We start from the raw sequence: 14,229 nt of genomic DNA on the forward strand, positions 1-14,229 counted from the left end.
ACACATTTTCCCGGTATATAGGTTCGATCAGATTATCATCGACACTATAACCCCCCCCCCCCTTCCACACACACACACAATAACAATGAGGCGGCCTTCTGTTAGGACGTTGGACAGATGGGAATAATGGGAAGTACGAAGCTGACAGAGCAGCGAAAGCAGCCTGCCAGGAAGTTACATCAGTTCATCCTAACGCCACACGTTCTCGTGTAGTGCGTGACAAAGAGTGTGTTGGCTGTGCCCGAAAGACACTGGGTGAAAGCGGCGGACAAGCTGCAATCGGTCAGACCAGTTATTTAACAATGGCGTATTTCCTTTCTAACTCTAAAAAGCGACAAAGTGGTTCTCACTTGCCTTCGTATCGGACGCTGCCCAATGAGGCATTCTTGTCTCTTGCGACATGAAGATAACCGGAAGGCAGTGTTTGCGGCGTACATTCATGGCACACTATGTTTTAACATCGCGTTATTCTTATAGGAGGGAAGCCTTTGGTATGCTGAGGGGCTTCCCTCAGTTTTAGGCAACGACGAAAGAACAGCAGGAAGAATGTTGACATTTGGCGTGGCATCAGAGCTCCTGATCAATTTCATTCCATGAAGGTTTTGATGTGTCTTTGGGTTGCTGGCTCATCCTATTACCTCCGCATTTAACCAGTCATCTTAATACCTTCTGCTGTTGTATTAATTATGTTATTTGTCACACACATAAATTTTGTTAAGGAAACGCATTAAGTTACTTACATTAGTTAGACGGGGTCATGTGAACAATTTTACGTATATTATTTCGAATACCGTGCGTTACCTGTAAGTATCACTGCCCAGAAAAGGCGCATGGGTGTTAACAATTAATACTACCTCATTGTTGTTCTCGTTGCAGAAAAAATGGTTGCATTTTTTACTATTTTATTGAAATGTCTTCAGAAGAACCCATTTCGTTACAAATCACAGGACACTTCCACATTTTCCGCATTTTATAGTCGGCTGTCCCTGCGGCCGAAGTCTACATCTTCCCTTGTGACCTGTATTCTGGCCAGTGACCAAAACTGTCTCACCGCATTTCATTTAGTTGTATAGGAACTACTGTTATCGCCTTCTTCCGCTCTGTTTTGTCCGTCCAATACTCAAAGCAAGGCTGCCTCTTCCGAGAAAAGATAAGTACATTTGCAATACCCCAGGTAATAATTTGGTAAGACATTTGCATAATAACTCACTTTCGAGACTTACACTTTCGTTTACAAGCACTTTTCGTTGCGCAATAAAAAGCAGCGCCACAAAATAGAAAGAAAATGATACACAGGTAACTGATTCTCACATAACATTACACGATATGTGCTAGAAATGGACACTGTTCAGAAACTTTTCACCAGAGACCACAGAATATCGCTGTGTACTAGTGCTTAAACATTGCTTGGAAGCACCAGTGACCACCCAAGGACGAAATTTGAAGCGTTTCAGGAAACAGTGTGTAATTTTGAAGTTGCTTGAGAGCAATATTGCCGATATTTGGTTAATACTATTAACGTATGATGACGGTATGAATAGCTACTGGAGATTGTACGTGAATTTTTTCTATGACTGTGGCTGTAGTTGGCTGCTTTTGCTTTTTGTTTTAACAAATATAACTATTCCTGAAACGCTAACAAAGTTGATGACCACGCAGCTAAGCGCCAGACAATTTTTAATCCGTTACACCAACATTATAAACATGACTTGAACGTGAACAGAAACGGTATTCTGTGCAAGACCTCGAACTCTATTTGATCCACTGCTTCACGATGAAAAATGGCCTTCAGTGTCATTGGAAACAGTACAATCGATAATTTCACTCTGAAGGCATTTCCTAATTCTGATTTACGCCTTGGCTGACGCCATAATAATGGCGTTACAAGTCACCATAGTGAAAGGAACTCCCTCAGCCGATGCAGGCAGTTCTGGTAGAGATGTTTAGTGTGTTACACCAGTTGTGAGTAACTGCTTCGGATGAAACTGGTGATTGTCAGTTTTGTTAAGTAGTATGGTGGCAACACTCACGAATGCCTTATTGGAACAAGTTATGTTCCTTTATAATATACATTATGCAAGATTTTTGCTCGTTTTTAAATCCTCATTATCATTTCAAACGTCAAATGACGACGTGGACCAGTAACTCAAAACAAAATAAACGGCCACGAGGTCATAAGTCCTCTGAGATTCGGAAGGACGCTGCGCGAAAACAGCATACAAAATATATGAAAAACATATCAGTTGTTAGAACAGCTTCTCAAGTGTTTAACTGATATTACAGGTGCTAAATACGGGCAATATTCGTGACGCGACTCAGTCAATACGTTTGTTAAACACTTGCCATATACGTTTTCAGACGTCAGATCGGTATCAGAATTAATTATTGTTTCTTACAGTTATTCCCAATTAAGTGGTAGTACAGGCAAGAACACACCGTCTTTGACATAAGCCGAGAAGATTTAGAAGTCAGGTGATAGTGGAGATCACCGAAAAAGATGAGAATCTTGACAGGATGAATGTGCAATCCAAAACTGACGCAGTTCGGCCGGCATTGACATAACACGAACGTCGGAAAGAAAATGTGGGGAAGCAGTCTTGTTGCAAAACGAAGTCTTCAGAGGTCTGCTGTAATTGTGGATTAGGTCATTGCTGCAAAAAGCTCAGGTACACGAAACTAGTCAAGTTTTATCTGCAAACAAAAATGAAACAAAGAGCCTCAACTTCAGTTGAATCGCGAATGTGTTCGACAATCTCCTAAGTATATTCTGTGCACCTAACAAGCATGTTATGACGATTCACCTTTCAAGACACGTGAAACGTTGACTCCGTCGTGTAGGCGCTGCAACTCGTTACGAAATTCAGAACGAAGCTCATTGTCCCAGGTAGTTAGAACACGTAAAAACTAAACTAACCAGACAAAAAATTAGTCACATGAATGCGCACGCACAGATGGAATAGGCAAGTCCTTACAGAAGGCGTAACGATCACATGGTCAACCGTGCACGCACTGCCTCTACGTGAACGTAAGACAGTAGCGTCCAGCGAGACATTTGTGTTTCAAGCAGATATTATTTGTAAACATGGATAAACGTATGGAGGAAACAGAGTGAACTTGCTGCATTTGTTGGTGTATCGAGGAGGATTGTGGGTGGTCGGAGAAACATACGCAGTGAGAGGGACTGTAGACACGTTTCACGGATTGTGAAACAAAATCAGTTCCAAACTTAATAGAAATGCTGCACAATGCTGAAGGCCATGAATGAAAGTCTACCTCCCCTCACTCCTCCATTTAGTGAGAGAACACAGACGGGAAACGCATGCAGTGAACATTTGGAGCTGGTCACCTCGCAAGATGCCATTGCCCACACAGGTGCATGAAGACGACAACAGAAAAGTTTATAGGGCTAGAAGAATATGCGCCTGACATGCATAACGACCTGACTTGAACCCCTTAGAAAATTTTTGGAATATATTTGAACAGCAAATAAAACGTCGACATCAACATCCCCGCAATTTGATGGAACTGCTTGATCAAGTCCTCAGAAAAAGGCTTAATCTGGATGCGGCGCACGTCACAATCTCGGGGACTCAATTCCTAACTCAATCCAATCCGTTATGAAGTCCAAGCTAAATTACTCGGCATTAAATGCTGCTAGTAATGATTCCTCTAGGGGTGACTAATTTTTTGTTCGATGAGCTTACATCTGATGTGATTATACAAGTAGACTTTTGGGTTGGGTAGTTACTGCCTTACCTGCACTTCTCTGTTCGCACGAGTCATCGATGTCTTCGGGCTCCTGACGAATGGTTCCCACACACCCTCCACATTCTCTGCTGACAGTCCATCTCAACCTTTTTTCTCCGCACTACATTCTCACGGAATGTGTTGTACCACCCAGGGGTTGTCTTATCTGTGGTAGCTTTCACCTGATATTTATTTCTAAATCGTCTCTGAACCATCACAATTGACTCATATTTAGTGAACTGAAGGACACATAATGCACACACCAACATATGCCATGCTCTGACACGCCAGTCTCCTAGTGGTGCACTGAACAACTGCATCAGTGCTAGTATTAAGAATCAGGACTCGAAGAGATGTCCTACCTACTGAAATGTCATTTTCCTGCATGTCTAACATTCTGGGTGGTGTCTGTTTGTTCTATATCGTGTCTCCCTACCACTTTCGCGCAACGACGCTCTGAGCGTGTTTTTTAGGGAATTGACTAGTTTGAACAAATACTTAATGATTTCAGCGTCAGCTCCACTGCACTCCCTGTAAAATAATCTTAATACTAACTAAATTTAGTGGAAGGAGTTCAAGGCTTTCCTATTTTTAGTTAGCTGGTAAAATAACGTCGAAAAAGCAGTTAAGTTTACCATTGGAAATTTTATTCTACTCACAAAACATTGTTTATAAATTGCACTATTGATAGAAGGAAGTGTTTTAATACAGGATGGTAAAAACCAACTGCATTTAACAAAAATGTGAACGAATATTCCCTGGATGGGTTTCCAAGTTCTACAATGGATCGAAGGATGACCTATGCCATACCACATCTATAATCTAGGTTTAAATTAAGTTTCACAAAAGAGAAAACTATCAAAATGGTCTACAGTGACCCTCAATTATCTTTAACTACTTATCTAACTTGTCGTAAATTACAGTGGCTGATGTGGCTTCTCAATAACTATATAACAGAAAAATCATCGCGTTTCAGATTTTTAGTTCAAGTGGCAAATGTGAACACCATGAGCTTTAATTGGCGATCGACACTAGTATTACGCAAAAAGGGGGTGTAACAGATGAGACTTCTGCAGTTCTGAGTGAAGCTTTATGCGCTGTTATGCGGCATCGCGTGCGTTGATTACCTTGTTGGTGTTCGTCAGGGGGCGGCGGCCGGCGCAGAAGCCATCCAGCTCGCCGTCTCGAAACTAACTAACTTCTTCTAACTTCTCCTTACAACCATTTACCGAAGTTGGTTTTAAAAAAAAAACTATTTGGCTGTGTTTTCATCTGACCAATCAGGGTCTCAATGTTTACCTTAAGTTCCGCCTACAAAAATTCTGTCTATCCAATGAGAAACGTTATACTTTTCGTGGTAGGGCAATCTTTTTAAAGTTTGCAGCGTAACAGAGACGCTAAAAAGTCTCACACTAAAACTTGCAGCTGGTGTGGTCCTTTTAGCGTTATCGTAAGATCTATACTGTTCTTCTGGAGGGCTCTATCTTTTAACATGGGCTGGGGGGTGGTCCTAACGTAACAGAGACGCTAAAAAGTCTCACGCTAAAACTTGCGGGTGGTGTGGCCCTTTTTGTGTTATTGTAAGATCTATATTGTGTTCTGGAGGGCTCTAGCTTTTAAGATGGGCTGGGGGGGTGGTCCTTGACGTAACAGAGACGCGAAAATGTCTCACGCTAAAACTTGCAGCTGGCCTTGTCCTAGTGGTTAGCTGGCGACGTGGGTGTCCAGTCCGTCCCTTATCGTAGGACCTTCTAGCTTAACACGGTTCTGCTCTCGGCTTCTGCTCTCGTTTCTCCCCTGGGAACTGCGTCTGTCTCATGTTGGGAAGGTATGACATGCATTTAGGCATTCTTGTGTTAGTCTGTGGTATTCCATTTGCTCACTCGTATGACTTTGTTTAATTTAATGTCACGATTTATTCGGAGCTACGTGACATTCTACTGGATTTGCTTATCATGTCAGGGTTTTTATGGAAGGCGTTGGATTTGCCTGACATCTTACACATGTCCTGCAGTTTTCACGCATCTGTCTATTGAAATCCCAGAGGTTCACTATGCACTATCTGATCAAAAATATTTTGAATCATTTTGTACTGTAGCGCAACATCTTTGAGGCAATATTCCTGAAATGGCCTGGCTTGTCCAGAGTCCTAAAACGAACCCTATAGAACATATCTGGGTTGAGCTACAATGCCGACTCTGCTCCGAAAAACATCTTCAAACATCACTGGTTTGTCTGTTGAGAAAGAATGGACTGCCATTTTTTCCAGAGACATTCAGCTATCTCGTTGAAATTGGTCCCAACAGAGTTCAAGCCCTCATAAAGCAGAATGAGGGACACACACCACATTAATGTTCACCAACAGGTGTCTGAATACTTGTGTTCAGATAGTGAATATCCTATCCACGGGAGCTATGGATTTGAAATGCTACTAGAAATCAAGAGGAAACTATAGCCGCTATTTTTCCCCGACGCCATGCAGCATTGCTGGAAGGCTTGATGATGGTGGAATCCTGTTTGGTAAAATATACCGGAGCTAAACTAGTCCCCAGTTCACATCTCCGGACAGGAACGACCTTAGGAGGACCGATTGTTGAGTACTGTTCATGTACTTGGGATCCTAACCAGTAGGCCTGATGGAAAAGGTCCAACGAAGGGCAGTAAGTCCTGTCACTCGACCGTTCAGTCGCCGCGAGAGCGTTACAGAAATGCTCAACAAATTCTAATGGCAGACGTTGCAAGAGAGGCGTTATTCATCATCAAGAGGTTAACTACTTAGACTTCGAGAGAGAGCACTTCACGAGAAGAGGTGCACAACATATTACTTCTTTCCTCACAATATCTCACGAAATGATCACGATGGGAACAATCGAGAAACTGGAGCTAATACAGAGTTTTACCGACAATTGTTCACATCCCGCCGCCATACCCGAGCGAAACAGTTAGTTGTACCAAAGTACTCTCCACCTCACACCGTTAGATGACATGTGGAATAAGATGTAGACGCAGAATGAAGTTAGGTATAGTGAAAATTAGTTAGATGGCAGGAAGAATTTCTGGTGAGGTTAATACAAAGTTGTCATCACGAAATTAAGTCGGGGTAATGCAGGAGTAAGCCTAATAATGAATAGAATACAGGAATGCTGGTAAGATACTAGGAGCAGCATAGTGAACGCATTATCGAATCCAGGACAGGCACATAACCAACACACACCAAAGTAGTAGAAGTTTATATGGCAGCTACCTCTGCATATGATCAAGACATGAAAAGAATATATAATGAGATAATGGAAACTACTCGGTAGTTAAAGGAGATAAAAATTAAACTGTGTTGGGCAACTGGAATTCGGTAGTTGCGAAAAGATGGAGAAGAAAAGATAGTAGAACATGGACAGGGGAAAGGAGTGAAAGAGGAAGCCTGCTGGTAGAATTCCAGAGCATAATATAATCATCACTGACACCTGGTTTAAAAATCATCGAAGAAAAACGTAAACGTGGAAGAAGCATGAGGCCAGTGAAAGGTTTCGCAGTGATAGTAGAGCGTAAAGAATGAGATTTAGAAACCAGATTTTTAAATTTCAAGCCATTACCAGGAGTTCATGTGGACTCTGACCATAATATATTTGTTATAATGTGCAGATTAAACCTGACGAAATTACAAAAATGTGGGAAATTAAATAGGTGGTACCTGAATAAACTTAGGCAACCAGCGGTTGTTGACAACATTGCACAACGCTCGACTAAAAGAGGAAAAGAATCAATAAAAGACGAATGTGTAGATTTGAGAGATGAGACAGGTAAGGCAGCAGAGGTAAAATTGCAAGGTTTAGCAAAATTTTCTTGATAGCACAGGAATTCAGCTGACGAAATATAAAAATGAAGCTAAAGTAGGCGAATGGGAATAAAGATGGCTTAAAAATAAGAGTGTTAAGAAGTGAAAAATGGCTAATTAGGAGTGGCTAGAGGACAAATATAAGGATGTAGAAGCATGCATAACCAGGAGAAAGATATGTGAAACCTATAGGAAAACTAAACCGACGTTCGGGGGAAAAGAAGAGCAGCGATATGAATATCAGAAATTCAGATGGCAAGCCAGTACTTAGCAAAGTAGGGGAACCTTAAGAGTGAGGGAACGTATATAGGGAAACCAACTCGATAACAGTTCTATAGAAAGACAAAAGGAAGTAGGTGAAAATAAAATGAGAGATATAATATTGCAGAGACGAATTTAAAACAGCAGTAAGTACGTAATTGGAAACAATAAATGACATTCCCCGAGAAGTAATGAGATTTTCGGGAGAGCCAGAAATGCCACATTTATCCCACTTGGTGGGCAAGACACACGAGACAGACGTAATACTCTCTGAATGAATGTAATAATTCCAATGCCAAAGAAGGTAAGTCCAGACAGGTGTGAATACTACTGAACCATTAGTTTAATAAATGATGGTTACAAAATATTATTTACACAAGAATGGAAAAATTGGCAGAAGCCAACCTCTGGGAAAATGAGTTTGGGTTCCGGAGAAATTAACGAATACGCGAGGCAGTACTGACTCTATGACTTACCCTAGAAGATGCGTTAAGGAAAGACAAACATGATTTTATAGAATTAGTAGATATAGAGAAATCTTTTGGGATGTTGACACGACTACACTGTTTGAAATTTAAAAACGGCAGGGATAAAATATTTACAGTTCTACAGGAAGCACACTGCTGTTATATGATTCAAAGGACATGAAATGAAAACCGAGGCTGAAAAGGGAGTGAGAGAGGGTTGTAGCCAATCCCGAACTTACTCGAACTGTACACTCAGGAAGTCATAAAAGAAACCAAGGAGAAATGTAAAACGGGAATGAAAGTTCATGCAGAAGAAATATGAACTTTAAGGTTTGACTGTTAGACTGTAATTCTGTCAAAGACGACAAATGATTTGGAAGGACACTTAAACTGAATGGTTAGTATACCGAAAAAAAATTATGTGAACATTACAAAAGTAAAGTAAGAGCAGTGGACCGTAATCTTATTAAATCAGGTGATACTGACAGAATTACTTTAGTGTATAGGAAATTAGAAGAATTAAATGAATTTTAGTATTTTGACAATGCAATAACAGCATAACTGAAGTAGACAGGATATAAAATGCACACTGACATTAGGAAGAAAAGAATTTCTGAGAAAGAGGAATATTTTGTCAACTAATATAAATTCTAAGAATTATGAAGTCTTTTCTTTTAAGGTATTTGTCCAGAGTGCAGCCTCGCACGGAAATGAAACACAGACTATAAGCAGTTGAGATATGAAGATACTAAAACCTTTTAAAATGGGAAGTTACAGCAAGTGCCGAAGATTAGCTAGATGGGTAGATCGAATAACAGGTAGGAGCTACAGAATCGAATTCTGGAAAAAAGAAATGTATGGCAAACTTGACTAAACGATTGATAAGTTGAATCCTGAGGCATGAAGGAATTGTAAATTCGGTAATGAAAGGAAATGTGTGGGAAGGTAATAATTGTAGATTCTTTGTATTAAAGAAATCTTTCTGTCTTCATATAGTTTATAAGCTACATTTTTATTTCTATGTTTAAGACAGAGCTGCTTGCTTTTATATTTTTCAATTTACCGAGCAGGTATCGAACACATGTTCATCATCAGAGGTCTTACATTTTACTTTTATGCCTGCATCAAATTATAATTGAGAAAAGTTGTGCTTTATAATATTAGTAGCATATATTGTTGTCAAAATATTAAAAAATATAAAAAGCAAGCAGCCTTGTCTTTATATATACAAGGACGAGAAACGTTTATCAAAAATAAATGTAGAGCGAGCGGAGTTTGAATACAGTAAGTAGATTCAAATGGAAGTATTTTCGGGTAGTTACGCAGAGATTAAGAGCCTTGCACAGGACAGACAAGCATGGATAGCTGACTGAAAACGACAACAACAACAATAACAACAACAACAAAAGCAAGAACAACTGGATAGAGGCTCGACATTTATTCCTAAAAATTAAGCAGAAATTAGATCTCAAATTATTAACTGGATATTTCAAATGCATGGCTTTCATAACATAAAAAACATTTCGTTTACAAGCAAACACCTTGAAGCTGTTGTTCCGATCCTAGCGAATCATCAGGAATCTTGTCAGGACAGCACAAGTCGTTCTGTTTCAACTAGCTGATGGTGGGCTTCTTCCCGAACATTGGTGAAAGAGTAAATATTTTACATGCAACTTTAGAGTGTTTGCTTGTGAAAAAAATGTCGTTTATGATGCATCACACCATCGTTTGTTTGGTGTGAATGCTAGGTCCATCTTCTGACGACGTTGTACTTGCTCCGTGGGTGGGGGGAAATCATTCCTCCAGGAAAAAACAGCCCCAAAAATTTTGGTAAGTGAAATACCATACTCATAAATTCAGTACTGTACTGTAGTAGTATATACTTCCGGATGAGACGACATATCTTGTCACGGGTGGTGGATTTGCCTCAGGCGGCGGGAAAGCCCTAGTTGAGTGGCCTAATGGGACTCACCTACGTCGATGGGGCTGGCCGTATCCAGGTAGACGACCCGCTTGGAGCGGTGCGGCTCCACGCAGCCACTGACCATCAGCACCACTAGCGCACTCGCCACACGCGATAACCTCATGTCGCTGCCGACCAGTTGCTGGACGCACCTGAAACATCGGAAGTGACTTCTGACATTAGAACACAATCAGTCTGCCACTGGTGCAGTGGTTTTCCGACACAAATCGGAAAGACAATTTCTGTAGAGATTCTACTTTAAATTAAATCGATATCTAAAGAGAAATTTCTTTCATACTTTGTTTATTATTTCTTCACGTCTACTACAGCTAAATAATACTTCTTGTTATCACTACAACTATGTACGTTATTAAATAATACCACAATGTCTGTCATAAATATATCGATTCCCATTGCACTAAAAGCTGAGTCGGTTCTGTCTACAATTACTGTACATTATATATAATTGAAATATATTATAAACCACAGTAACATCTATTTTTGTATACCCGATTTCAAAAGGTATTCCATCACTCCTGGCAACTTTGCAAATGAGGTAGCGAATTAGTGTCCATCATTTTTTTGGGTGCACATTGCGGTTACTTGAGTGCTGCGGAGGGCGTTGTGATTGAATCAGTGTTTGCTTTTTTTTCTGGGACGCCGACTGCTGTGGCCGAGCGGTACAAGGCACTTCAGTGTGGAATCGCACGACCGCTACGGTCTCAGGTTCGAATCCTGGCTCGGGAATGTATGTGTGTGTTGTCCTTAGGTTAGTTAGGTTTAAGTAGTTCTAAGTTCTAGGGGACTGATGACCTCAGATGTTAAGTCCCATAGTGCTTAGAGCCATTTGAACCAATCTCCTGGACGCTTGCACGGAGTGACACGTGCACGGAGAGTGAATGTGTTGCCACTCGCACGGAGCCAAGGACACTGTTGGTAGTGGACAGGGTGTTCCAGAAACAAGATACTTTGTCCTGCCTACCACTAGCTCGGACCTGTTCTGAGGAAGGCCAAGGCCCATTTCCTATTCAAAGTTTCCTGTCCCAGCAGCAGTTCGTAGTGTGCGTGGCTTTTAGTGTGCGTGGCTTTCTCCCAGAGTTCAATACTATAGCTGACCTCTAACCGGCAGTTAGTATTCTGTGTTTTATTGCTGAGATAGTGGAATTCACTGAGGGAAGCTTTACTGATTTACAACGGATAGACTATACTACCAAACAAGAAGTGACTCACTTCCACCGTGTAAGCTTTAAGAATGATAAACGCAAAGGAAAATTATCCACAAAAAGTAACACAGGTTCAGGGGATGGTGACCATGTTCGTATTCCAGATAAAGCAGAAAATAAGGTGCGAAACATTTTGTCAGCGCAAAGAGGCGGGAAAATAAACAGTTCACGTTGAAGATGTGCGGCAGCTCTTCAATTGAGGCTACGACATACTAACACCATTACTATCATACAGAGATGGGAAACAAACGTTACATCGCATTAGGCGAGAATATATGGTAACTACACAAGATCCCACCTACTCTGGAGGAGTATTCATCCAAGAAAGTAATTCACTGATTAATGATGGTAGCAATTTTTTACTTGCAGATGATAACATGGGGCCGGTCGCTGTGGCCGAGCGCTTGTAGGCGCTTCAGTCCGGAAGCGCGCTGCTGTTGCGGTTGCAGGTTCGAATCCTGCCTCGGGCATGGATGTGTGTGATGTTCTTAGGTTGGTTAGGCTTAAGTAGTTCTAAGTATAGGGGACAGGTGACCTCATACGTTAAGCCCCATAGTGCTTAGAGCTATTTGAACCATTTGATGACAGGGGACCGAGTGACAGAATACTGGTGTTTGCCAGCGAAAAGGGAAAAGCGTGTTTATCAAACTACAGATCGTTCTTTGCGATTGAACGTCCAAGATTTCAAGCAAACAATCTGGACATTGGTTTGTACTCCACGCCGATCTAATTCTGGGGAGGAAACAAAAACCATTCAAGTTGTTTATGCTTTGCTGCCATATAAAAAGTGAGAAACGAGTGAACGTTTTTAAAGGCTATTAAAACTAATGTGCCTGGATAGAACTCTGCATCTCTGATGATGAGCTCCGAAATTGCCGTCGTCCAAGCAGCTTACAGTTTGTTTCGTTGTACAGAGGTTACTGGTTTAAATTATCATTTTAATCAGTCTTTGTGGAAACGAGCTCAGTGTTGCCGCCTCGTTCAAGTATATAATGAAAACGCGGAAATACACTGCCACATAAGAATGTGTTCTGCTGTTGCACATGTTCCGTGGAAATGTTGGATGGGGAGCACACCTGAAAGCCAAAATCTTCAGGACTTTTACGACTATTTAGTGGGCCAGTGGCTCGCTAATGAAAACGTGCCAACAGGGATGTAGAATTGCAGCAGGAGGTGCTATCGCAAAAATAACGTCTCAGAAGAATGAAATGGAGGAATAAATACATTAATGTCGAAAGTTTATCTGAATATTTACTCATTAGTAAAAAGTCTTCGAGAAGATGCAGAGTATCACGGGTACCAGTTTGACCAACTAGTTTTAAATCTTGATGGGAAAAGAAAAAAAAGTCGGCGATGAAGACTGAAGAAACGAATGAAAAGGCTTTAAAGAAACTTCGAACTGACAGAACCTTAAAATCATTTCTGACTGTGTGGTCTACACACAGAAGATACGATGACGACCAACACATCAGAATTATTAAAAAAATTGTAAATATTGAAAAGTAGTTTAACGTAGTCACTGGGAATCTTGTAAATATTGTGAATAGATTTAATGGGGGACGGAAAGAGACTGCCGTTTCCTGGTGTTCCCTGGGAACGACGCAACTTGGGCTACATGTCCTTGAAACTTGTCAAGTATTCCCCAATGAAGACTGACAAGACTGTCTCAAAGGCTAAGCCTTTTCTAGTGAATAATAGCAGCATTCTCTTAGAATCAAAATCCATATGAACAGACCCAAATACAAAATATCCTTGAGAAGCTGCGGTTGTGAGCCAGTGTATATTTCCTTGGAGTCTACTGTCTGTGCTGAACAAGGCTTCTGATGTTCCCTAAATTTATATTTACACTGTCAACAGTCAAAGTTAATGATTTCCAACGACTGGCTGTCAATATTTTTACTTCAATTTTCCTTAAAATCTTGCAACTTGTTTTTCCCAATTTGAGTTTATGCCAAGGTCGGACTAAAGATGGTTCTGTTTGATGGTGACAAAAATGAAAAGTTACATTTGTCACTTGTCGCTGTGCCACAGCCCCTTATGCAGCCAGTATTCTTAGAAGTACTTGTAATTCTAATACAAACCGTTTTTGGGTCTAAGGGCAAACACTCTAAAGATGTGAAATAGCCTTTAAATTTTTTGTTGAAGAAATTTAAGTCTTAGGTTGGAGTCTCCCCTTAAAATGGAGCGTGGCTTTTTCTAATAGGATTGAAATGTAGCTTGATGGTTGGGCTAGGAACATGAAAGCGGCCAGTCACATCAATGTATCAGTGCAGGATGCCTAGTCTATATTCTAATTGTATGGCATGGTGTCGTGATACGCTTTGTGTTCTATTAATGTGCTTCAAAATTTTTACACGAGAAAAAGTTCAGTTTACAGCAAGATTACAATAGATTCCCATGCAAAGGATTATGGACACTTGAAAGGTGCACAGCAATAAGCTAATGTGGAAAAATTGAAAAAAATAAAAAAATCCTCCGCTTTTAGGCCACAAGACTGAAGAAAGCATTCATCATATTATAGCATAGGAATAACGTCATACACACTCAGTGAATGAATCTGTAGTTAGCTAAAGTTGGCATACTGCTTTTCAGGCTGGAAAGGAGAGCGCAGATTCACTCATTTTTTAATTATATTGACAGTGTGGAGAATCGACTACAGCTACAACTTGTACACCCACAGGGTGACGTTTGCGTGATTAGTTTAATAGCAAAATGAGTCTCGTAGACTTCTGTTTA

The 14,229-nt window shown here is 40.7% G+C and overlaps 1 protein-coding gene across 1 annotated transcript in view; it reads right to left on the reverse strand.

The window, feature by feature from the left end:
* Positions 1-14,229, reverse strand: part of LOC126355536 (uncharacterized) — a 665,993-nt gene that overhangs the window by 595,955 nt on the left and 55,809 nt on the right. Inside the window, exon 2 of the mRNA XM_050005882.1 lies at positions 10,280-10,422. Within this exon, the coding sequence (XP_049861839.1) occupies positions 10,280-10,422 (143 nt within the window). The remainder of the gene's footprint in view (positions 1-10,279; positions 10,423-14,229) is intronic.

This window comes from Schistocerca gregaria, chromosome 3, assembly GCF_023897955.1.
Source record: "Schistocerca gregaria isolate iqSchGreg1 chromosome 3, iqSchGreg1.2, whole genome shotgun sequence".
NCBI lineage: Eukaryota > Metazoa > Arthropoda > Insecta > Orthoptera > Acrididae > Schistocerca > Schistocerca gregaria.